Source organism: Ovis aries, chromosome 18, assembly GCF_016772045.2.
Source record: "Ovis aries strain OAR_USU_Benz2616 breed Rambouillet chromosome 18, ARS-UI_Ramb_v3.0, whole genome shotgun sequence".
Lineage (NCBI taxonomy): Eukaryota > Metazoa > Chordata > Mammalia > Artiodactyla > Bovidae > Ovis > Ovis aries.
The window spans coordinates 55,893,700-55,917,511 of NC_056071.1; the positions used below are offsets into that span (position 1 = coordinate 55,893,700).

Here is a 23,812-nt window from a genome sequence, read left to right on the forward strand (position 1 = left end):
ACCACTGCTCTTAGAGGACTTCCTCTAACATGGTATTTTAGTCAACTTGCCAGGGCTGTCATAACAAAGCATCACAGACAGGATGGTGTGCATGACAGAAATTAATTTACTTGCCTCCTGGAGGCCAGAAGTCCAAGACCAAGGTGTTGGCAGGTTTGGTTTCTCCTGAGGACTGTCTCCTTGGCTTGTAAATGGCTGTCTTTTTGCTGTGTCCTCATATGGCCTTTTCTCTGTGCACACACATATCTGGTGTCTCTCCTGGGCTCTCATCTCTTCTTCGTATAAAGACACCAGTCAGCCTGGATGAGAGCCCACATTAAGAGCCTCATTTTAATTTAATTACCTCTTTAAAGGCCTTATTTCCAAGTACAGTGACATTTTCAGATTAGGACTTCAACATGTGAATTCTGGGAGACAAAATTCTATCCAAAGCAGATAGCTTCTGTTTTCATAAAGTGTAAGGAAAAGAGTGGGCCTGGGGGGTAGTTTTGAAAAGTGTGGAAAGGAATGAAATAGTGATTGAAGAGGGTGGAAGGGGGAGCTTTCTAGAGAAATGTAACCCCAGGGTCAGGTGAGACTAAAGATGATTTGTTAACATCCAACCAACCCAATTATCTAAGATTCTGCAGCAATATTCAGGTACACAGGTGGAATAAAGTATATGAAATCTGAACTGCCAAATGGCTATTGTGATTTCAGCCAAACGGCCATCTTTTGTGTGCACAAGTTGAACGTAAATGAGTTTCACTTACATTCTGAGCACAATTACAAATTGCTGTATGTCAGGGACCTTTCTGGCTGTTCTCAAATAGTAAAAAACATAAAAGTTAAATAATCTATGATTGTTAGGATTTTGTTGCATTCACCAATGAGCAAATTAGCTTGAACATTTTTCCAACTGGTTCTGTTAAAAAAAATTGTCTTTAATGATTAGTCATCATTATTTTTGTTCTTTCTCTCCCCCTTCCTTTTTTTCCCCATTTTCACTCATCAATTTATTGAATACCTACTAGTTGTCTGGCTCTAGGGGTAAAAAGAGTCCATAATCTAGTGAATCTAGTGTGAGAGACAGGTATATATGCAATAGAACCCCAAGTGAGAGTGCTATTATTAAAGTAATAATTCATTTGTTCATTTAACCTGCAAATATATTGAGTGTCTGTTAAGTGCCAAGCAGTGTGTTAGGCTTGGGATAGAGACATGAATAAGATATAATTTTTACCATCAAGAAATTTACAACCTGGTATAGAAAAATAAACAGGTAAGTAAACAAAAGCAATACAATGGAACGCTTGTAAAATGTTAAAAGATCTCAAAGAAGGGAGTGACTGTCTATGCATTCCTTTGTATGTTTGGTTACCCATTGAAAAGAGTCATTGCTGCATTTTAATGAAAGGAACTGTAAAAAGCACATTCATTCACTTCACATTTTTGAATGCTGGCTGTCATTGTGTAGTGAAAGTTTTGTAGTTCCTGAATAACAAGCAAGCTTTGAGTTGGGAGGTCTATAACTTTTCTCCTCATTTAGCTTATTGTCCCAAACCTGCACTATCAACACCTTTTTAAGGTGATAGAATGATTAATGGTATTCCTGAAATGCTTGACAGAAACCTGCTGAATGTTAAGACTTGATAAAAGTCAGAGTAGCAAAGCGTTACTGTGATGGTGGGTGTGGAGAAAGCATCTGCTGGCCTAGCAAATGTCTGATTCTTGAAACTCAGAACTGTGTATTAATGTAGGTGTTCCCTGTAATTTTTTTAAAAAAAGATGATGAAAAGATGATGATCAAAAACACCGAGAAGAAAATAGATTTTTGTAAATTATGTAGTTGAAACCTTTCCACTATCATCTATTTTTACTGTATCTCAGGAAAAAAAAAAACTTACAACCAAACATTTATTGGGGTTAATTGAGACAATGGATATAAACTTGTTGTTTTTTTCAGAGGTGATATGTTATATAAACTCAAGGTGCTATTTGCAATGTAGACAATTTTGTGGAAAATTGTTAACCATATTATGGAAATAGTGCAGATAGGAGAAGGAAGAAAAGGCAAATCTGATAAATGGTATATATGCGATTTAGAATGAATGATTGATCTAACAGCAGCTGAAGATTGCTTTGATGTCATGCAATGAACACGTACAATCTGCATATCGACTTCATTCCAGATGGTGTTCTAGAGTATGTCATAGTGGAAAGAGCCTTGAATGGGAGTCAGGGTCTATAAGTTCTAGTCTAGCTCAGCTGCTGACTACCAATGTGCCTTGTTTCCCTCACCTTTAACATTACATGGTTATGGGAAAAGAGCTCTAAGATCCTATTAGTTCTATTTCATCATTCTGTGATTCTACCTCCCATGCCTGTCAAAAGCATTTTGACTTTCTTCAAGTTGCTTAAGCCAGCATTTCAGTTAGAATGCATCCAGGAGCTTCTTTCCATGGGCTGTTGGGAACAGCAAGGCCTTGCTTCTCCAGCACTTGATATGTCTTCTGTTAACTGCTGACAGTGAGCCATACCACCTAAAAGGCTCCTTGGGTAGCCTTAAAGATTGAAAGGACAAATGGACAGTGTTGAGAGCTCTGTGGAAGAGGAGACCTGAGAGACGTTGATCATCATGGCCCCTTGGGATTTGCAAAGAGGAATGACTAGAACTGGGCCATTCACTGCAGCCAGGTCAAAGGTCAGGTCAGGAATGTGGACAATGCTGATGACTCCAGGTAGGTCTAGGAGGGTAAATAAGCCTATTTAGTCCCTCCTGAGTCTTGAGAAGATCTGGGCTGCCAAGCTCAGAAAGCTATTAGGAAGTCTCCTGATTCATGAAATACCTTGGAAGAAAAATGTGACATTCCTTTTTTGTAATGTATTATCATCCAATTATTGTATTCTTACTAGTACTCACCTAGTTAATCTACTTTAACAGTTCTCACAGTTCAAACATTGCTACACACTTTATGATCACTTATTGAGTTATAAATCTGGTTTTGATTGATGGTATTGTGCAGTAGATTCCCTGTGTTTTAGGATTTTTAGTGTTGTTCAAAGACATTTGAGTTTTCTCTAGTTTTAGTTAAATATAATTCTTGGGCTTCCTGGGCAGCTCAGCTGATAAAGAATCCACCTGCAATGCAGGAGACCCCAGTTCAATTCCTGGGAAGTTCCCCTGGAGAAGGGATAGGCTACCCACTCCAGTATTCATGGGCTTCCCTGGTGGCTCAGATGGAAAAGAATCCACCTGCAATATGGGAGACCTTCTTCAATGTGAGAGACCTTCTCTGGTGGCAGAGATATATATCCACTATTATTTTGCTAATAATAGGCTAATGGGGATGATTATAAGATGATTTGGAGTACTGCCTTTCTTAGTTATAAAAAGTAATGGCTAATTTGTGAATAGAATGTTAAGCCAGATAACTAAAAATAATTTTGTGTGCTGAATACAATTATAAGTAATTAAAGGGCTTTTATAACTGTCTCCATCATAGAATTCCAGTAAAAATGTACATATTTTTCTTAAGATACTGATTAAATTCCTGTGCTGCATGCCTAATACATATTACAAGATGATTCTTCTTCTTCTTCTTTTTTTGCTTTTATCTAGTTGCTTCCAAGATCCGGTACTTACAGGAATATCATAACCGGGTCCTCCACAACATTTATCCTGTACCTTCAGGAACAGATATTGCAAACACCCTGAAATACTTTTCTCAGACCTTGTTAAGGTAAGCTTTAAAATATCCTGTACTTTGAAAGAATTATTAGGTAGTTCTGCTGAATTGATTGGGACTTAAATTTTTATTGAACTGAAAGTTTTAAAGGGCTTTATGTTTTCTAGTGCTCTGCCAGAAGAGTCTGAACTCAAGCTTTCTGGGTGTGTATATAGCAGATGAGATCAGAGGCCTAAGTGAAATAAATGGCTACTGCCTGCTTTCCTCAGTTGAACATCTTTTCAAGAGATTCACATGGTGATGAAAGTTATGTTTGGCACTAATATAGAGTGGAATTAAAAGGAGAACCTATATTGCTTATAATGAAGAACAGAAAACACTAATGGTCTTAAAGACAATCAGAATCATGAAGCATTTTAAGTTCATTAGCAGTATTTCCTATTTCTCAGAGTATAATTTTTGATGATACAATTATTTCTAATCCATGTAACACTTCAAGTGTTCAGTATGCTTTATAATCTATATGAAGGACAGGAACAAAACCATGGCAGCCCTTTTTCTATTGTCTGCTTTGACGATAAGGTAGAGATAGGAGGAACCCATCTGCCTTACAATTCTTAATAGGGAAACAACAAAACAACAATGGCTAGTCATGTCCACCTCTTTGGGACCCCATGGACTGTACCCTGCCAGGCACCTCTGTCTGTGCAATTCTCTAGGCAAGGATACTGGAGTGGGTTGCCATTCTGTCCTCCAGGGTATCTTCCTGACCCAGGGATAGAACCCAGGTCCTCCCACATTGTGGGCAGATTCTTTACCATCTGAGCCACCAGGGAAGCCAGGGAAGCACTAGGGAAAACAGGCAGGCAAAGGTGAGCCTTTCAGGTAAAGACTTCGTTGCCGGGGATATAACATCGAAGAGATGAGAGCACACTTCACTTCCCATTAGATCCTAAGGCTTGGTCTCTTTCATTATTATGATCTTCACACTCCTAATCTGATTTGGGAAATGTTTCTTTCAGCTCTATTAAGAACAAAAGTTTTGTAGGACATGTATTAGGGAAAGACTACCATCTCAGAAAGGCCATCATGACACTGGACTTCCCAACAGTCTGAGGCAAAGCCTCGGGGGGCTGAGAAGGTTGCGGGAGTTGGGCGGTGGAAATGAACACTGTAGAAAGAAGCCTTACTAGGTCAAGTCAGCTTCTAGTCTTCACTGCCACAATCTCTGTGTTCTTTGAAATGTCTCTTTAGAATCCTTAGTGTCCCTGTTCTGTGTTAAATGGATTCTGTTTATCTGATTTGTAGATTTCTTACTTGCATAGTAAGTTTAGGACCTTGTTACAGAACATTTCTCTTCCAATGGCAGTGGACTAATTAGCTCAGTTTTCACAGTAATAATCAGATAAGGTTGTGCACCAAAGCATCCGATTCTGGTCTCTTAAATTCTCCTTTTGTCTTTGAGGTCAGGGTTCTCAACAGGAAACACTTTCCTTTACCACAAATTATGAAAGCTCTCTAAGTGAGAGACACTTTTCAGTAGGAAGCAAATTCTGAATTCTATTTGCAAAGAAACTGTGACATCCTAGTTGGCACTTCAAAGCTTGCTGCTTAGGTCTTAGTCATGGTGCCAAAAAATTAAGAAATTTAGCATATTGAAGTCATTTTGCAAGACATGAGGATTCCATTTTCTTGAGTAAGGGATGATTAGAATATGATCATGGATGGTAACATTTTAATGGTGAAACTGGTATTAAAATAGTTCTCTCAAGTGGCTATTGAAAAAGATTTGATAAAACTGAGTCCCTCAAAGGGAGATAACATCAACAATCACTACAAATGGTAGTACTAATCCATTAGCTCTTATTATTATAGCTGTATTTATATAGCTATTATTATCACAGCAATATTATAATACATAATAGTAATTATATGTTAAATACTGTTCTAAGCACTTTACATCTCATTTAACCCCTCATAATAATTCTATGAAAGAAGGATACTATTATAGCCATTCTACATATAATGGCATAGTGGTTAAATAAATTGCCCCAAGTTACATATCTGGTGAACACTGGAACCAGGATTTGACCTTGGGACTCCTAAGCCACAGTATACGCTTTGAACAGTTAGGCTATGCTTCTTCTCCTTATTATTGCTAGCTATCATATTCCAGTGATACTTGTTTAGTAAAAACTTGGTTTGGCCTTTGGGAATGCTGGCATCCATTCAGTTCAGTTCAGTTCAGTCGCTTAGTTGTGTCCGACTGTGCGACCCCATGAACCGCAGCACCCCAGGCCTCCCTGTCCATCACTAACTCCTGGAGTCCACCCAAACTCATGTCCATTGAGTCGGTGATGCCATCCAGCCATCTCATCCTCTGTCGTCCCCTTCTCCTCTTGCCCTCAATGTCTCCCAGCATGAGGGTCTTTTCAAATGAGTCAACTCTTCTCATCAGATGGCCAAAGTATTGGAGTTTCAGCTTCAACATCAGTCCCTCCAATGAACACCCAGGACTGATCTCCTTTAGGATGGACTGGTTGGATCTCCTTGCAGTCCAAGGGACTCTCAAGAGTCTTCTCCAACACCACAGTTCAAAAGCATCAATTCTTCGGCACTCAGCCTTCTTCACAGTCCAACTCTCACATCCATACATGACCACAGGAAAAACCATAGCCTTGACTAGATGGACCTTAGTCAGCAAAGTAATGTCTCTGCTTTTTAATATGCTGTCTAGGTTGGCCATAACTTTCCTTCCAAGGAATAAGCGTCTTAATTTCATGGCTGCAGTCACCATCTGCAGTGATTGTGGAGCCCAGAAAAATAAAAGTCAGCTACTCTGTCCACTGTTTCCCCATCTATTTGCCATGAAGTGATGGGACTGGATGCCATGATCTTCATTTTCTGAATGTTGAGCTTTAAGCCAACTTTTTCACTCCCTTCTTTCACTTTCATCAAGAGGCTCTTTAGTTCCTCTTCACTTTCTGCCATAAGGGTGGTGTCATCTGCATATCTGAGGTTATTGATATTTCTTCTGGCAATCTTGATTCCAGCTTGTGCTTCCTCCAGCCCAGCGTTTCTCATGATGTACTTTGCATAGAAGTTAAATAAGCAGGGTGACAATATACAGCCTTGACCTATTCCTTTTCCTGTTTGGAACCAGTCTGTTATTCCATGTCCAGTTCTAACTGTTGCTTCCTGACCTGCATATAGGTTTCTCAAGAGGCAGGTCAGGTGGTCTGGTATTCCCATCTCTCAGAATTTTCCACAGTTTATTGTGACCCACACAGTCAAAGGCTTTGCCATAGTCAATAAAGCAGAAATAGATGTTTTTCTGGAACTCTGTTGCTTTTTTGATAATCCAGTGAATGTTGGCAATTAGATCTCTGATTCCTCTGCCTTTTCTAAAACCAGCTTGAACATCTGGAAGTTCACGGTTCACATATTGCTGAAGCCTGGCTTAGAGAATTTTGAGTATTACTTTACTCACACTTTACATGTGAGATGAGTGCAGTTGTGTGGTAGTTTGAGCATTATTTGACATTGTCTTTCTTTGGGATTGGAATGAAAACTGCCCTTTCCAGTCCTGTGGCCACTGCTGAGTTTTCCAAATTTGCTGGCATATTGAGTGCAGCACTTTCACAGTATCATCTTTCAGGATTTGAAATAGCTCAACTGGAATTCCGTCGTCTCCATTAGCTTTGTTTGTAGTGATGCTTCCTAAGGTCCACTCGACTTCACATTCCAGGATGTCTGGCTCTAGGTGAGTGATCACACCATGGTGATTATCTTGGTCGTGAAGATCTTTTTTGTTAGTTCTTCTGTGTATTCTTGCCACCTCTTCTTAATATCTTCTGCTGCTTCTGGCATCCATTGTAAATTCATAAAATATAGTTTGGGCTGTCTTTGAGATCTAGGAAAGAAAGGATGTGCTTAGTGGAAGGATTTACCATCCTTTTGGAAGTTATGAGCTGTACCTGAGGTGATATGGATAGTGTTTCAGTTGCCAGAGATTTTAGCTCTGTCTCCCACTCAGAAATTTGTTGTGGCTAGTAGATCAGAGTTGACAGCTTGTGGGACACACACACAGCCAGTGGGAAGAAGAGGGTAGATACTGAGGGATGTAACATGTTACTGGTTGGGCTTTAATACTTACAGGTTCAACTTGTGGGCTGAAGCCAAGGCATTTTCTGTCTTCTCTTTGCCTATCTCAGTCAGTCAGTTAGTTCAGTCTCTCAGTTGTGTCTTACTTAGTGGTGTTGGACTCTTTGCGACCCCATGGACTGTAGCACAGCAGGTTTCCCTGTCCATCACCAACTCCCGGAGCTTGTTCAAACTCATATCCATCGAGTCAGTGATGCCATCCAACCATCTCATTCTCTGTCGTCCCCTTTTCCTCCTGCCCTCAATCTTTCCCAGCATCAGAATCTTTCCAAGGAGTCAGTTCTTTGCATCAGGTGGCCGAAATATTGGGGTTTCAGCCTCAACATCAGCCCTTCCAATGAATATTCAGGACTGATCTCCTTTAGGATGGACTGGTTGGATCTCCTTGCTTTCCAAGGGACTCTCAAGAGTCTTCTCCAACAACACCACAGTTCAAAAGCATCAATTCTTCAGCGCTGAGCCTTCTTCATGGTCAAACTCTCACATCCATACATGACTACTGGAAAAACGTAGCTTTGACTAGACGGACTTTTGTCAGCAAAGTAATGTCTCTGTTTTTTAATGTGCTGTCTAGGTTGTTCATAGGTTTTCTTCCAAGGAGCAAGCATCTTTTAATTTCATGGGTGCAGGCACCATCTGCAGTGATTTTCGAGCCCCCCAAAATAAAGTCTGTCACTGCTTCCCTTGTTTCCCCACCTATTAGCCATGAAGTGATGGGACCAAATGCATGATCTTAGTTTTTTGAATGTTGAGTTTTAAGCCAGCTTTTTCATTCTCATCTTTCAGCTTAATCAAAAGGCTCTTTAGTTTCTCTTTGCTTTCTGCCATAAGGGTGGTGCCATCTGCATTTCTGAGGTTGTTGATATTTCTCCCAGCAATCTTGATTCCAGCTTGTGCTTCATCCAGTTCGGCATTTCTCTGGTGTACTCTGGCATGGTGTACTCTGTATATAAGTTAAATAAGCAGGGTGACAATATACAGCCTTCACGTACTTTCCCAATTTGGAACCAGTCCATTGTTCCATGTCTGGTTCTGTTGCTTCTTGACCTGCATACTTCATCACCTGCATACAATACAACCTCAGTTTTTAAAAAATTTTCATGTCTTTTGTTTACTTCCCAATATTTCCAGTAATACAGAATTTACAACTGTTATTCTGTGTACTAGACCAAATTATGATCATTTTCACTGTTGGTTTATACATCCATAATAAACATACATATTATCATATGTAACAATCATAAAATTCTTTATTTTACTTATACTATTAGAAAGTTCAAGACAAATTAGACAGTCTAAGTATTTGGTATCCAGGATTTTTTGACAGTAATGTTCTCTACTTACAAAGAAGGTTATTTCCTTTGCATTTTATATATTTAATACATATATTCAGAAGTATTTAATATTTCTTGCTTTTAGAATTCGATTCTTTATAAGAAACAAGAAAACATTAAGGGTGAATTCTCGCAGTAACCTTCTGTTTTTCTATTTGGGTTTTCTCAATGAAGTTAAAATATGCAACCTGAAGTTCCAGCAGCATCAGAATTGCATTTTTAGAGTAATAGTCCTTTGATATTCATGCATGCACATAACTCTCTGTGATTTCAGTAGAGTTTTGTATATATTTTCAAAGGCAGAGATTAGGCTAGATGTTTAACTTCAATTAATTTAATCCGTAGGAAAGGAGAGATTATATGAGGAGAAATGTGCAGACCCTAATTGACTATATCAGCAGTTGAACAGTCCTCATAGGTACAGTTAGTTCATAATTGAACTCATAGTAGAGTTCGCGGAGGTTCCCCAAACTGTAGGGGAGTGGAAGGCAGTTTCTCTATATTACCCAGCTTGCTAGCCCTTGAGCCTGGAGCAATGTTCCATTCTTAGAAGGGAATCAGTTTTTGTTGAATTGAATTGACTTTAGTCCAAGTTTCATCCATCACAGAAACTCTTCTAGAGCATTTACTTAATCTAGCAGTGACCAGGGGTCCTGGGTAAGATTTTGTGTGAGTGATGAGTTGTCCTCATTTTAATTCAGTAAGGATCTACGTGTTGAAATGGACACACAGTTTATACACAACTTCAGAGTTTAGTTTTTTTGTTTGCTTTTAGCCTTAGAAGTGGCCGAATTTCATCTGGTTTAATGCTCCTCATCACTACGTAGGAATCTGCCCATTTTGTATTAGAAGCCCTCTGGGACCATATTTTAAACATCTAAGTTCTTCTGTAGGGATCTTGCCTTTTGACTGGTAGAGCATTTAAAAGCTTCCTTCTCGTCTTCCTATTTCAAATATTCTTTTAGAATTCCTTCCCCTACATCATTCTGGTGTCATTCAAACTGCTAGCGCACACATCTTTAAGAAAAATCATTATGTTTGGGGCAATCTACTTGCTGTCATCTCTTTAGAAAATCTTTAAAAGGGATTCTAGTTTCAGTTCAATAATCATAACTGAATTCTAATAACTAATGGTTTAGGAACAACATGCTACTGCTGCTGCTGCTAAGTCGCGTCAGTCATGTCCGACTCTGTGTGACCCCATAGACGGCAGCCCACCAGGCTCTGCTGTCCCTGGGATTCTCCAGGCAAGAACACTGGAGTGGGTTGCCATTTCCTTCTCCAATTCATGAAAGTGAAAAGTGGAAGTGAAGTCGCTCAGTCGTGTCCAACTCTCAGCGACCCCATGGACTACAGCCTACCAGGCTCCTCCGTCCATGGGATTTTCCAGGCAAGAGTACTGGAGTGGGTTGCCATTGGCTTCTCCAAGGAACAACATTTAGACCTTCAAGTGAATGATTTATAATCCACAGAGTAGCTTAGAGCATACATAGCATGATCCAGTAAATTTTGTGACGTGAGTAGATCTAATTCAAATATGAAAATTCATAGTCTTGTAGAAAGTTTGGGCCTCCCTGATTGCTCAGTTGGTAAAGAGTCACCTGCAATGCAGGAGACCGCAGTTCAATTCCTGGCTTGTGAAGATCTGCTGGAAAAGAGATAGGCTACCCATGCCAGTATTCTTGGGCATAGAAAGTTTATTTATTTATTTATTGTGCTATAAATACCTCAGGGCAACTTCACATCTTTCCCCAAAGTACAGAGTTCTTCTCTTGGTTCCTCTTATGTTGGAAGTATATGCTTGATAATGAGGATCTCAAGAGTGAAGAGGAAAGGTGAAAAGTTGTCTGCTGGGTCAAACTCTTCTGAGCAGGGCATTCTTAATTCTTAATATTCTTTTGGTTGGGTGTACAGACCTCTGGGAAAGAATCTCAGATGGGGAAGATGGTTTTATCATTCCCAAGTTAGACAGTTTGGTTGGGGAAATAAGTTTTTTTGTTTTTTTTCTTTTCTGAGTAAACTTCACAAAATATCATGAAATCACAATGCATTATACATTTATTCATAAGCCCTTCTTAAGTTTTTCCACAAATGAAAACATTTCCTTACATTGAAACATGAATGGTAATTTAAATCTGGTTTCATGGATAACTCATCTTCAGCCATTTTTTTTCCTCAACCTCACCTACTTATTAAATTTAAAGGCAGTGAGAGGGAAATTTACTGTTTCAGTGCTGACCTTTTCCCTCCTTGCATATTATGAAGTTAGCACTGCTCTCATTTGGGAACCATGCATAGACAGGAAGGGAAAAATATCAAGGTAGAACCTCCAAAGTTGATGTGACTAGTGTTTGTTAAATTATATCAAACTTTGGAAAAATACTACTGTACATTTGAAAAAAATAATGTGTTATATTTCCCCCACCAAGGAAAAGGTTGATGAGAACAAGGTACTTAATTTCAAGAAAAGCATCAATGTATGCAGTACAACTAATTTTATTCTCTAAGGCAAAATACTATTTTTTATGCCACTTCTGTAAGAGCCACATCTTGTAATTTTGGAAGGATGCTGGTAGTAGGCTGATTTAGGGTTGAAGTTTGGTAAATAATATTTCTGACTTATTTCCATTGTGATTTTAAGGAAATTTTCAGTGGGAAAAATCCTATAGGGTTAAAACAGATTTTTGACGAGTGGGTTTATCAAGAATTTAACATTTAAAGGTGGTACTTTTAGGAATAATTGAGTTTTATGATGAAAATATAAAATCTAATGGAAAATCTGATGGTATTTATGGTAGATGTAGGCAGACAGGGGTAACTGGAATGTTGATATTATCCCATTGTAAAGTGTAAGACTACAGAGTTAAATACATCACACACAAAAAAGGTATATTAAATCCCTTTAAAAATTAAAAAAAAATTACTCTAAATCTTAAGCTACTTATTGCTAAGAAGTATAACATAACTATTCTGAAATTATTTTTATTATTATTAATTGTTTTTCCCCTGGACATTGGGTAACAGAAGACAAAGGAAATCGAGGTAAATTAGGCACATGGAAAATAAAAAGCATGTAGTGATTTTTCTTACATTGTGACATATTTTGCACTAAGAGTATATAAAAATAAACGTAAATTTGAAATAGCAAGCATGCTTGACACTAACCAATTCTTCACACTATTGTAAAACTGTAAATGTAATATCATTAACTAAGAACTTAGTAATGTTTGATGCACATAGAATAAGTGTAAAATATGTAATGAAATATTTTTAAATTGGTATCTATTTTGATTAACATAGACATGTACTCTATCAAAGCACTTTGTAAGTGCAGCAGATATTATCATTATAATGTATAGCTATTGTCTTTAATGATTAAATAGTATAGCCTAATTTAAAAAACCTAAACATTTGGCTAAGCAATCATTTCTTCTATTTTTAAATTAACAACTTTTCTGCTTTATTGCTTTTCCTGAAAGGTTTTTATTTAAAAATTAATGCTAAAAGAAAGCCAATTTTTTAAAAGAATTTCTTTTTATTCCCATTAAACTTTTTTTAACTTTGTAAATTATCTTTCCTTTAGTTTTTAGTGAGTTTTGTTGAATAATAACGTAAGTAGCAGCAGAAATATATGAGATCTTATTGTATGATGTGCAGCTATATGACAGATACTGCTTGCTTAGTCTTTAGAATTTTGAAAGTAACTATTTAATAAACCACTGTTCGTATTCATAAAATAAAATGTTTCCTCCCCAACATGCAAAATTTAAAAAACACACATAAATAACCATTATCATTAGTTCACAAACATATGCTACGGACCATCTACTCTATATTATTTTATAGCTTTTCCAATGTAGTTTAGCTAACATTTTAGAAATATGTATTATTTCTAAATTCATATGCCTGTTTAAACTTCATTATCTCAAATGATACTGACAGAATGTCATGAAACAGTATCATAATATACATATAGACATTATTTTGATGCAATAAACATGTGATTTTTAAGACTTTCTTAATAAACACACATGTTTATTCTTTGCTAAAACATGTTTCTGCAAGTGCCATACCTATATTTTGCAGGTTTTCACTTACCTGATTGTGACAGTCTTGCTGAAAACTTCCTTTGCTTTGAAAGCTCCTTTTAATTAGGAATAAAAGCCCTAACTCATTAAAGCCATGATTTTTCCTTCTGGGAAACCCCCTCCTTCATCAAATCAATAAACTGTAAAACATGGGTTTGGCACTGAAACATGCATTTTTATATTTTTGCTCCTTACTAACCAGATAACACATGAGATGCAATGCAACTTCCACAAAATAAATCTTACATTATTGGTATATCTCTGAGCATGAAGCTATGTGACCTGTATTAGATTTGTAGATGCTGCTGGTGTGGCAATTGCATCTTATGTGGGATGTATCTGGTGTTTTATTATTTGTTTTAGAGTGTCATTTCAATGTAATGTGCTGTTCTTTGTGTCTTTGTTGTCTCTTTTTTTTCTTTGTCCCCCCAACAGCATTTTGTCCCGCACAGGGAAGAAGGAAAACCAAGATGCCTCCAATTTGACAGTGCCCATGACCATGTGTCTTTTTCCTGTGCCATTCCCACTCACCCCATCTCTAAGACCGCAGGTCAGTTCCATCAACCCTACTGTTACTCGCTCCCTCCTTTACAGCGTCCTGCGAGATGCACCGTCTGAACGTGGCCTGCAAAGTCGTGATGCTCACTTGTCAGACTACCCTTCTTTGGACTATCAAGGCCTCTACGTGACTTTGGTGACTCTCCTGGATCTAGTTCCTTTACTACAGCATGGCCAACATGGTGAGCATTTAATCAAAACTTTTGAAAATATACATGTATGCTTATGGATACTGGAGACCCTTGCTGTTACTATAGTACATTTCCTGAAAGGTCTTTGTGTGGCTAAAGCCTTTCTTACACTGAAACTTAATTATACCTTCTATCATTTGTTCTATCATTTTTTGCTGTTTTATGGGCAGAGGGATGTTATCCAAGTGGGTCTACACTGGGGGCAATGGGCTTGAGAAAGGAGGAAAACTATAAAAGGAACTTTCTTATTCACCCCAACCTGCTTATCAGGGAGACTGGTTGAAATTATGGTTTGGGGGTTGTTTTAAAAACTAGTCCACCCCCAGAAAAATGTAAGAGGTGGAGCTTGAAGGACATGACAAGTCTACTAACTAATTCTGTAATTTTGGGGAGCAAATCACAGAATCTCCCTGGGACTCATTTTTCCTGTCTCCTAGCCCAAGAGGCTAGATAACTAGAAATCTCTAGGAACTTTTCCAAATTTAACTATCAGTAGTTTTTAGAAAATGTTGACCACATGGTACAGTGTATAGTGGTGCTATATGCTGTGTATAGTATATGCATGCTGTGTATGGTGTATATTATACATGTATTAGTGATGCTTTATGACAGAAGCCCAAGAGCATGCTTCTTTGCTTAATTCTTCCCCTTTCTGCAGTCTTTAGTCAATTTCATTAGCTTGCATGCTTACCGGATTCTTCTAACCCATAAAAAGGAGCTCAGTAATATCTACTGCTTAAGTATTAAATATAGTAAGTCCTCTACATATGAATGAGTTATGTTCTAAGAGCACATTTGTGAGTCCAGTGTGTTCATAAGTCCAACAGAGTTAACCTAGATACCCGGCTAACACAGTCATAGCTATATAGTGCTGTACTGTAACAGGTTTATAATACTTTTCACATAAATGCTACATAAAAAACAAACACAGATATAAAGAGAGCATTTCAAACCTTATTAAACAGTACCATGAAAAGTACAGTAGTACAGTGCCACAGCTGGCATGCAGGGGCACGTTTGCATATTTGAAAATTTGTGTGAAAGTTTGTATGTAGAGGACTTACTGTATTATATGTGGGAGAAAAAAGGTGTTTTTTTTTTTTTTTTGCAACAAATGAGCTTTTAATATGTCAGTTGTCTTAACTTTAAAAGCACTGATAATTTGGTCCATAGAGGTATGATAACCAAAGCTTCACTGCACAAAAAATTGAAATTTGGGAAATGGGTTGTTGTTGTTGGGGGTTATTTTATCTTTTAGTTATGGCTAACTCTCCTAAGAGAATGCTCCATGGTTTATTTAGTAAGATGTGTTCTTAAACAAATATTTAAAGTCTGCTTTTAAAAAAGTGGTAAAATGATTATTAATTTTTTATATTTGCGATTCTGTATTATAGTGAATATAAAAAAATGTAGAAACTTGTGAGTTTGTTTATTGTACAATTTTGCCGCCATTTTAAGCCTAGTTACTTTTGTTGTGATCCTATCCCAGTTGAGAACTTAAAGGTGATGTCTCTCTGAATATAATATTGCTGGAGCTTACTGTGGTGATGAACTTGCCAGTGCTTTTCCTTTGTGACTGCCTATCTGACCCTGGGATGGGCCACTTGTTAGGGCTCCTTGATTAAGATAAAAGCATTCTGTTTGGTATCTTATAGCCCATCTAACTGCAATTCACGTGTAAATTGTGAAAATTTCAGGGAAGATGATTTATATTTTTACTCTTATATGCACAGCTATTTTGTGACCTTCCTCTTTCCTGTTATCTATGGGCTGTGTTCTTATTCTGCATAACAGACCTTAGAAGGTAGGAAAAACTCACTAGACTATCCCTTAGAGGTTCATAAAACAGTACAATGCTGCTTTGGTCCATATGAACAACATCAGAATTTCCAAGGAAGCTGGAAGCAGAAAATTCTGGCTCCCGAGCTGAAACTTTTAAGCAAGAACGACTGAGGGGTGGGTCCTGAGGATCTGAATTTTTAAGTGGCTCTCTGGGAGACTCTTCTATGTGTTGAGTTGGAGAACCCTTGCCTTGAGGGCTGGAGGCTGTGTCCTCGCATGGGGCAGTGTAGTGTACCCAGCAGAACTGCGTTTTTGCTGTGGCTCAGCTGCTTACTCTCACGTGATCTCGGGCAAACACTTCCATTTTCAGGCCTCAGCCTCCTCATGTGAAAATTACTCCGGGGAGCTTCAGGCTCCTTTCCGCGCCAGTGTTCTGTACCTAGACTAAAATGCAGCTGAGGTGTCCATGGTGCACAGCTGCAATCAATTCTTAGTAAAACACTTGTGAATTTTCTGTTTCATCGGACTGAGCCCAAGGTCGACTGACCCTCACCTCCCAGTGTGCAGTGTGTCTCTGCTGTCAGTCGAGGGGGCAAATTAACTCTAATGATAATCAGAAATAACATCAAAATAGCAATCAAAATAGCACTAAGAAGCTCAATCTGCTACCAGGCAAACAAATCTAATCATTTCTTTTCTAAAGGATATGAAAATGATAAAAGTTTTCATTGTCAAGACTTGGCTGATGACGTGAGTTGCAGAAATCTGAAAATATATACTCATATACTCAGTGTGATGTGGTTTGGTCTACTTGCGTTCTAAAGCTAAATAGTTATGATTTTTGAATGTCTTCTATTTTTACTCCTTGTGCAGGTAATAATAGTAACAATATTCGTATTCATAGTAATGGCTGATACTTGTGGAGCACAAATTGTGTGCTGTTAGGTACTTTATGTTTTGTTCATTTAAACCTCCTAACAATCCTAATGTAGTGAGGTAGGTATTGTTCCTATCACTTACAAATGTTGATAGAAACATTACTACTCGGGGGCACGTCCTTCTGTGATATTTGATAACTAAATGTACAGGGTCGTGCAGTATTAGCTTACAGCTTCCTTTCGTTGGTGTATGCTGAATCTGCCACTGTGCTGGAAGATGCCAATTACCTCATTGCCTGAAACTTCAGATGTAGGAAGATTGTTCAGTTGATGGAGCAGAAATAGCCTGCTTTTATTTCCAGCCTTGCCCTTGAGTTTTCTGAAACTTCCCGTGAGAAAATAATTTAACATCTTTGTGCCACAGTTATCTTGTATAAAATGTAATGGAGGTAAGAATGCTGGAGGGATCAGGATTCGTTATCACGTGAAAGTGCTTTTGATTTATGAAATCAAGGAGTAATATGTCTGAAGATGGATAAAGTGTTGAGGAAAAGCTCATGTCATAGATACGGGTGACCTTTGAATAACTCAAGGAGTTAGAGGCACTGACCACCTCCCCTCGCCCTTACCCCACAAACAGTAAAAAATCAGGAATTTCTGCTGCTGTCTCTGCCTCAAAAACAAAGGATTTGATAAATGACTCACCCAAGGGCAGGGAGCTGAAACCGTTTGGATAGAATCAAGACTCGAATCCTAGTTCTTTGGGTTCCATTTGTTGTGCTCTCTAATTGACCACAAACTTCCTCCTACACTTAGTTTAAAGATCTGTAAAATGAAGATGAAAAAATAGTCAAAAGTGTTAGTTGCTCAGCTGTGTCTGACTCTTTGCGACCCCATGGAACTGTAGCCCTCCAGGCTCCTCTGTTCACGGAATTCTCTAGGCGAGAATACTGGAGTCGGTATCCATTCCCTCCTCCAGGGGATCTTCCCAACCCAGGGTTTGAACCCAAGTCTCCTACATTGCAGGTGGATTCTTTACGGTCTGAGCTACAGATACTGTAATTTTTGGAAAAAAAAAAATCTATGTACAAAAATGGACCCAACACAGTTCAAACCTGTGTTGTTCACAAGTCAACTGTATTTATATTTTTTAATTCTATCATTCATCAAATACTGTGCAGGTGCTATACAGAACTCTTAAAAGAAGGGAGTGATAGTTGCTTGCAATTTAAACCAATTCATAAAAGTTTAAAATGTAAAGTTAGCTTTTTTGTTAAATGCAGGATATTCAATGACTAATTACTTGATTTTGTTTTGTAGACCTTGGACAGTCGATCTTTTATACAACTACGTGTTTGCTCCCCTTTCTCAGTGATGATATTCTGAGTACTTTGCCCTACACGATGATATCAACCTTAGCTACCTTCCCTCCGTTTCTGCACAAGGATATTATTGAATATCTTAGCACATCTTTTCTACCAATGGCTATACGTAAGTTCAGTCTTACCTAATACCAGATTATTTTTATGTGTTGTATGATGTGTGAATGGAAATTGCTTTTGCTGTTTTAGGTTTGTAGATTTTCAAGATTATAATCACTGCTATATACATGTGTTTTGATTAAAATTCAGCCACTTAGCATGAATAATATGGTGAACATCAAAGACATGAAAAGACAATAATACCTTAGAATTATTTTATGCACATAGTTTGATCTTACAGGATAGGAAGAAAGAACGAGTCAAAGCACCGTCTACATTTCCTACATATAAATTAGAGTATTCTTTCCAACTTTAGAAAAAAAAATGGAGCAAAATGTTGTCTGGGACGTAGAAATTCTTATCTTTTGCATCTGAAGGCAGCAGGGTGTGCTGGGAAGAACAATGGATAGAGTCAGGGTATCTAGATATTCTGTAGTCTCACTTCTGTCCATAATCTGCTCTGTGAGATGGGGCAGCTCATATAGTTAAACCTTATCTCCAGGATGATGATAGTATCAGCTTTCCCTCACAAGAGCATTGTGATGACATAGTGAGTCAAAGTTTATGAGAACACTTTGAAAAAAGCAAAAGCTTCCGACTCATGTGCCAGGTACTATTATGAACATAGATTCAATTTGAATTCTGCTTCATTCTTATAAACTTATTTCTGCGGGCTTGTTATCCAGATGTGATAACAGAGAAAAAAAAAAAAGAAGTTGGGTTGTGATTTTTATGATCAAAATCCTTCTAAAGTATTTTTTAAAAGAAATATGTGATTAATCAATCTATGTTTCAGGAGATAATCGGAAAAGATTATGGGTTTAGGAATCAAATAGATATAGATTCAAATCACAGCTGTGCTACCAACTAGCTATATGAGCTTAGGCAAGTCACCTAACCTTTCTGTTTGCAAAGTGAGAATAGTGATAATACTGGCTCATAAGGTTGTTGTGACAATTGAGATGACTGGAGCATTGGTAGGGTGCTGGCATAATCCCTAGTGTTCAAGAAGTGTTGGTTTACTTCTCTCCTTCTCTCAACTCTCATTCTATAATAATGCCTGTGTTGGTCACATTCAATTCCTAGATATCAGTTTTTACTGTTTTAATGTTATGCACTTAATGATTGTATTAAAGTTGCCCCTTTCTAATAACAATTGGTAAACAAACGTATCTTGGAGCCACATTTGCTTGTTTTACACTTGAATTTAATTTTAGCTGTGGAATTGTAATTTTCATATCTTTAAAACAGAGTCTGACTTCTGCCTAAATTATATAGCTATTAAAAATGAGCAGACTGATTATACTGTTCAAGTAATAGAATATTTAATTCTGTTTTAGAATATTTAATTTAGTTCCCTTTTTTCATTCTGTGTAACTCTATTGACAAGTACTCATGGATACAGCCTTAGAGTTGTATAGTTGTATTTTTTTTTAGAAGTATGTTGACAGTTAAACTTAAGCAGAGACTTTAAAAAGAAAAGAATAGCAGGTGGGTCTGTATCTTTCTGAGCGTAACTCACTATATCCTTCCTCCTTAGAAATAATAATTTTGGAAGAGGTACTGCATATATCAGGCCCTTGGGGCTATACTTAGGAGAGACTGAGCATGTGACAACTGGCAACTTGTTTCTTCATCCTAGATTATTAGTTTCTACTTAGTTAGCAATGTACTCTAATACATAGTCTGTAGTCACGTTGAAATCCTTACTTATTTAAATGTGTGAGCCTTGCCAACTGAGGGAAACAAAATAGTAAGTTGAGTTTATAAGATCTGTGTGAAAATTGTAATGCTTGTTAGTGAAGTAGCTTGGTATTTATTTAAAGGGTAGGGACAAATCATTTCTGTCTCTGGGACCCTATTTTTCTTTAACTGTGAAGGAGAGGTTTAGAAAAAATGTTCCATCTCTAAGGTTATTTCTAGCTTAATTATTCTAGGTTAAATAACGTCAATCTTTTTTATGTAACAGGCACATCTTCCTTCAACGCAATCGCGGATCGGGTTCATTTATTTGGTTGCTCTGGTTTTAGTCTCTTAGTTTTGACTGGTTTATTTCTTGTCACCATTCCTGAGATTCAACAGTAGCCAATCTTTGTCATCTTTCAATCTTTGAGAATAAGCTGTGGTACTTACCTTTAAAGTCAAATTCTGTTAAATGATTCAGGTGTTTCTTTTGTCCTTATTTTTTCCCAGAGTAGATAAAAAGGACACAGACCCAAAGATGGAGGGAATTGGGCTCGAGATTAATCATGTCAAACTGAATCGATGTGAGAATGTGTGTCTGTTGCTTGCACCCATGTTGGTTTTATTTTGGGAAGTTGTTTCCGTGTTCAAAATTTCTGACCAGAACTAGAGGGGAGAATTTAATTTCTATGGGGATATTTTTATTTAAGGCCTGAGATAAAGGTCATTGCATTTTCTGAGTACTTGATAAAGTCTTTAAGACAAAAAAGCTTTAACCTCTTTGGTACAGTATTTGCAAGGTCAAATGTAATACATGGACAGTTTTTCAGGTGTTAAATGATGATATCGTTAAGGACTTAGGAGATGAAACTCTGAACTCTCAAGCAGACCTAATGAGGTATTGCAGCTCTTTCAGTTGAAAAGCCCTATATGTGTATCAGTTAAATCTATTATGCCATTTTTGTCAATAAATCAAGTACTGTGCTTTTATTTTAAATAACTCCTTTGAGGTGCTGCAAAGCAAAGTGTAATTTATTATAAAAATTTCTTTGACATAACCTTTTTTTGTTAATGCCTTATATATATATTAAGAAATATATTGGTAAATATATATCTCATATATACATTTGTATATATTGTATATACATATATATACAATATATATATTAAGATACACTTGTTTTGATTTTATATATATTGATTGTATATATATTAAGATATATATATCTTGTATATATATTAAGATACACTAGTTTTTATTCCATATGTGTGCAATAGGCTTTGTGTAATATACATATATATAAATTTAAAGGAATTATTAAGAATTGAGAAAGTTATTTGCATTTCACTATGGAAATCTCTCTTTTTCCGCGAAGGTTCTGTGATTGTGCACCAAACTGAAGTTTGGATGTTGGCAGAGAAAAGGAAGAGAGGTCCCAAATGAACATTATTTGATGTAGCATACGTGATTTTAAAGCGAATAATAAAGTTGAACAATTAAATCTGTGAAAGATCCTTCTAGTGGTATCTTGGTATCCTGAACTGTAGTCTCATCTAGTTTCTTTTCCAACTGTAATTTCTTCAAAAGTCACTTACCCTTAGATAACAAAGGTTCATTTAGATCTTTGCATGGAATTAAAAGCAGTTGTATGATTTAATTGAATATCTATTTCTAAGCCTTTGGCCCTGTATCATTTTCTTGTTCTACTGCTACTACACAGGATGCATGTTATGTTCTATGATCTTCCAAACACTAATAAGTAAATATAATGAAAAAAAAAAAACAGTAAAATACCAATGTAAGATATTAATGAATTTAAGTAGTATTTTATATATAAAATGTTTTATTAGCTAATGACTGTTTTTGTAAGGTAGATATTACTGTACTTTTTTGTTGTTCAGTCACTATATCATGTCCCAATCTCTGTGACCCCATGGACTGCAGCATGCCAGGCTTCCCTGTCCTCTACTATCTCCCGGAATTTGCTCAAACTCATGTCCTTTGAGTTGGTGATGCTATCTAACCATCTCATTTTCTGTCATCCCTTCTCCTTTTGCCTTCAATCTTTCCCAGCCTCAAGGTCTTTTCTAGTGAGTTGGCTCTTCACATCAGGTGGCCATAGTATTGGAGTTTCAGCTTTAGCATCAGTCTTTCCAATGAATATTCAGGGTTGATTTCCTTCAGAATTGATGGTTTGATCTCTATGCAATTAAAGGAACTCTCAAGAGTCTTCTCCAACCAAAATTCAAAAGCATCAATTCTATATAATAGTATACTTTAGAAGCTTTAATATTGAATTATGAGAAATATTTTGGAATAGGAATCCAGAAGCACTGAATTGTAGTCCTTTGATTGTTGGCAGATCTCACAATCTTATCTAACTTTAGTTTCTTTAGCTGTAAATTTGTGAATAATCATAACTTTCCTTGTCTACATCACAGTGTTTATTGTGAAGGCCTTGGCATAACATATGATAATAGTCTTTGAATGTTGTCTGATGTTATACCAGTTTATAACAGACCAAAACACACAGTCAAATGACAGACATGTCAAATCTCATTGCCACCCTTTCCAATATTCTGCTCAAAATTGCATGGTGACCTGAAATTTCATCATCTTAAATATTGCTTGAAATAAGGGGCCATCTGCTGGGGCTTGGGAATTTTTCCTGAGAGTGTGTCATATAATAACAGTAACTGTTATACCAGGTTTTGATCTCATAGAACCTGACAGAACACCTCTTCAGTGTTGATGGGTAATCCTGTCTCTATGAATTTTTATTTATCTACCAATCTTTGCATATATTTTAATGCTGCATAGACTTCAGGGTCATGGTATCTTTTGCTGAACCGATATGACTTGACAGCATGGGTATCTTATGCTCAAACCCTGTCTCATGGAGCACAGTTACCTCTGCTTACACAAACAGAGGCCACTTGCTAATCCAGGCAGCACAGGAAATGGTTCTGTCAGAACTGGCAGAACTGGCATCAGAATGTTTTTTTTTTCTTCCCAGGTGATTCCCTTCCCTGTACCCCTTAAAAAGGTAGACAGCATCCAGTAACTTCTGAGCTGGTCTCCCAGCCTCTACTCTTAGCCCTCCCAGAGCCTGCTCTCCACCAAAAAGCCAGAGCTATCCTCCAAACATGGAAATCAAATTATGTCATTTCCTTCTTGAAAACAACTAGTAGCTTCACATCACTCCAGCAAATCAGATTCAGCACCTCTGCCTTGCTCTCTGGCACCAGCTTATCTTACTACTTCATCCCTTGCTTCTGCTAGCGTTCACTCTGTTAGGCTCATATTGGCCTTGCTGCAGTTTCATAAAGGCACTAGGTTTTGCTTTTGCTCCAGGCTTTTTCCCTCTGTCTCACAAGCCCTTCTTGCAGATGGTCACATGATTTGCTTGCTCACTCCCTTCAAGTCTCAGCTCCAGTATTACGGCTTCCCAGAGGCCCTTCTTTACCTTTTAGCTCAAACAGGACCTTCCATCATTTTCTACCTATTCCCTTGCCCTGCTTTGTATTTCTTCACAGGTATTTGTTTCCTCTAGAATAACAACAGAACTGTCTGCAGTCATGGAAAGGTTATATAAAATTCTGTGCTATTCAATAGACTAGCCACTAGCCACATGTGGGAACTGAGCACTTGAAATATATCTAATGAGACAGAGGAACTGAATTTTTAATTTAGCCTACTTTTTAAGATTTATTTTTTGTTTATGGCTGTGCTGGGTCTTTGTTGCTGCATGTGGGGCTTCTCTAGTTGCAAAGAGCGGGGGCTGCTCTTCTCTGTGGTGCGCTGGCTTCTCTTATTGCAGGGCAAGGGCCCAGTAGTTATGGCTTGTGGACTCCAGAGCACAGGCTCAGTTGTTGTGGCTCATGGGCTTAGTTGTTCCATGGCACGTGGAATCTTCCCGGACCAGGGATCAAACCCATGTCCACTGCGTTGGCAGGTAGATTCTTACCACTATGCCTACTTTTA

At 37.5% G+C, this 23,812-nt stretch overlaps 1 protein-coding gene across 9 annotated transcripts in view; it reads left to right on the plus strand.

Moving 5' to 3' along the window:
• The window catches only part of UNC79 (unc-79 homolog, NALCN channel complex subunit), a 274,446-nt gene that overhangs the window by 46,422 nt on the left and 204,212 nt on the right, over positions 1-23,812 (plus strand). For 7 of the 9 annotated variants that reach the window (XM_027957343.3, XM_042235396.2, XM_042235397.2 and 4 more), the window contains exons 2-4: positions 3,602-3,722; positions 13,690-13,994; positions 17,984-18,154. In XM_027957343.3, coding sequence (XP_027813144.2) covers positions 3,602-3,722; positions 13,690-13,994; positions 17,984-18,154 — 597 coding nt within the window. The remainder of the gene's footprint in view (positions 1-3,601; positions 3,723-13,689; positions 13,995-17,983; positions 18,155-23,812) is intronic. The other 2 variants (XM_042235398.2, XM_060401896.1) reach the window with 1 other exon arrangement.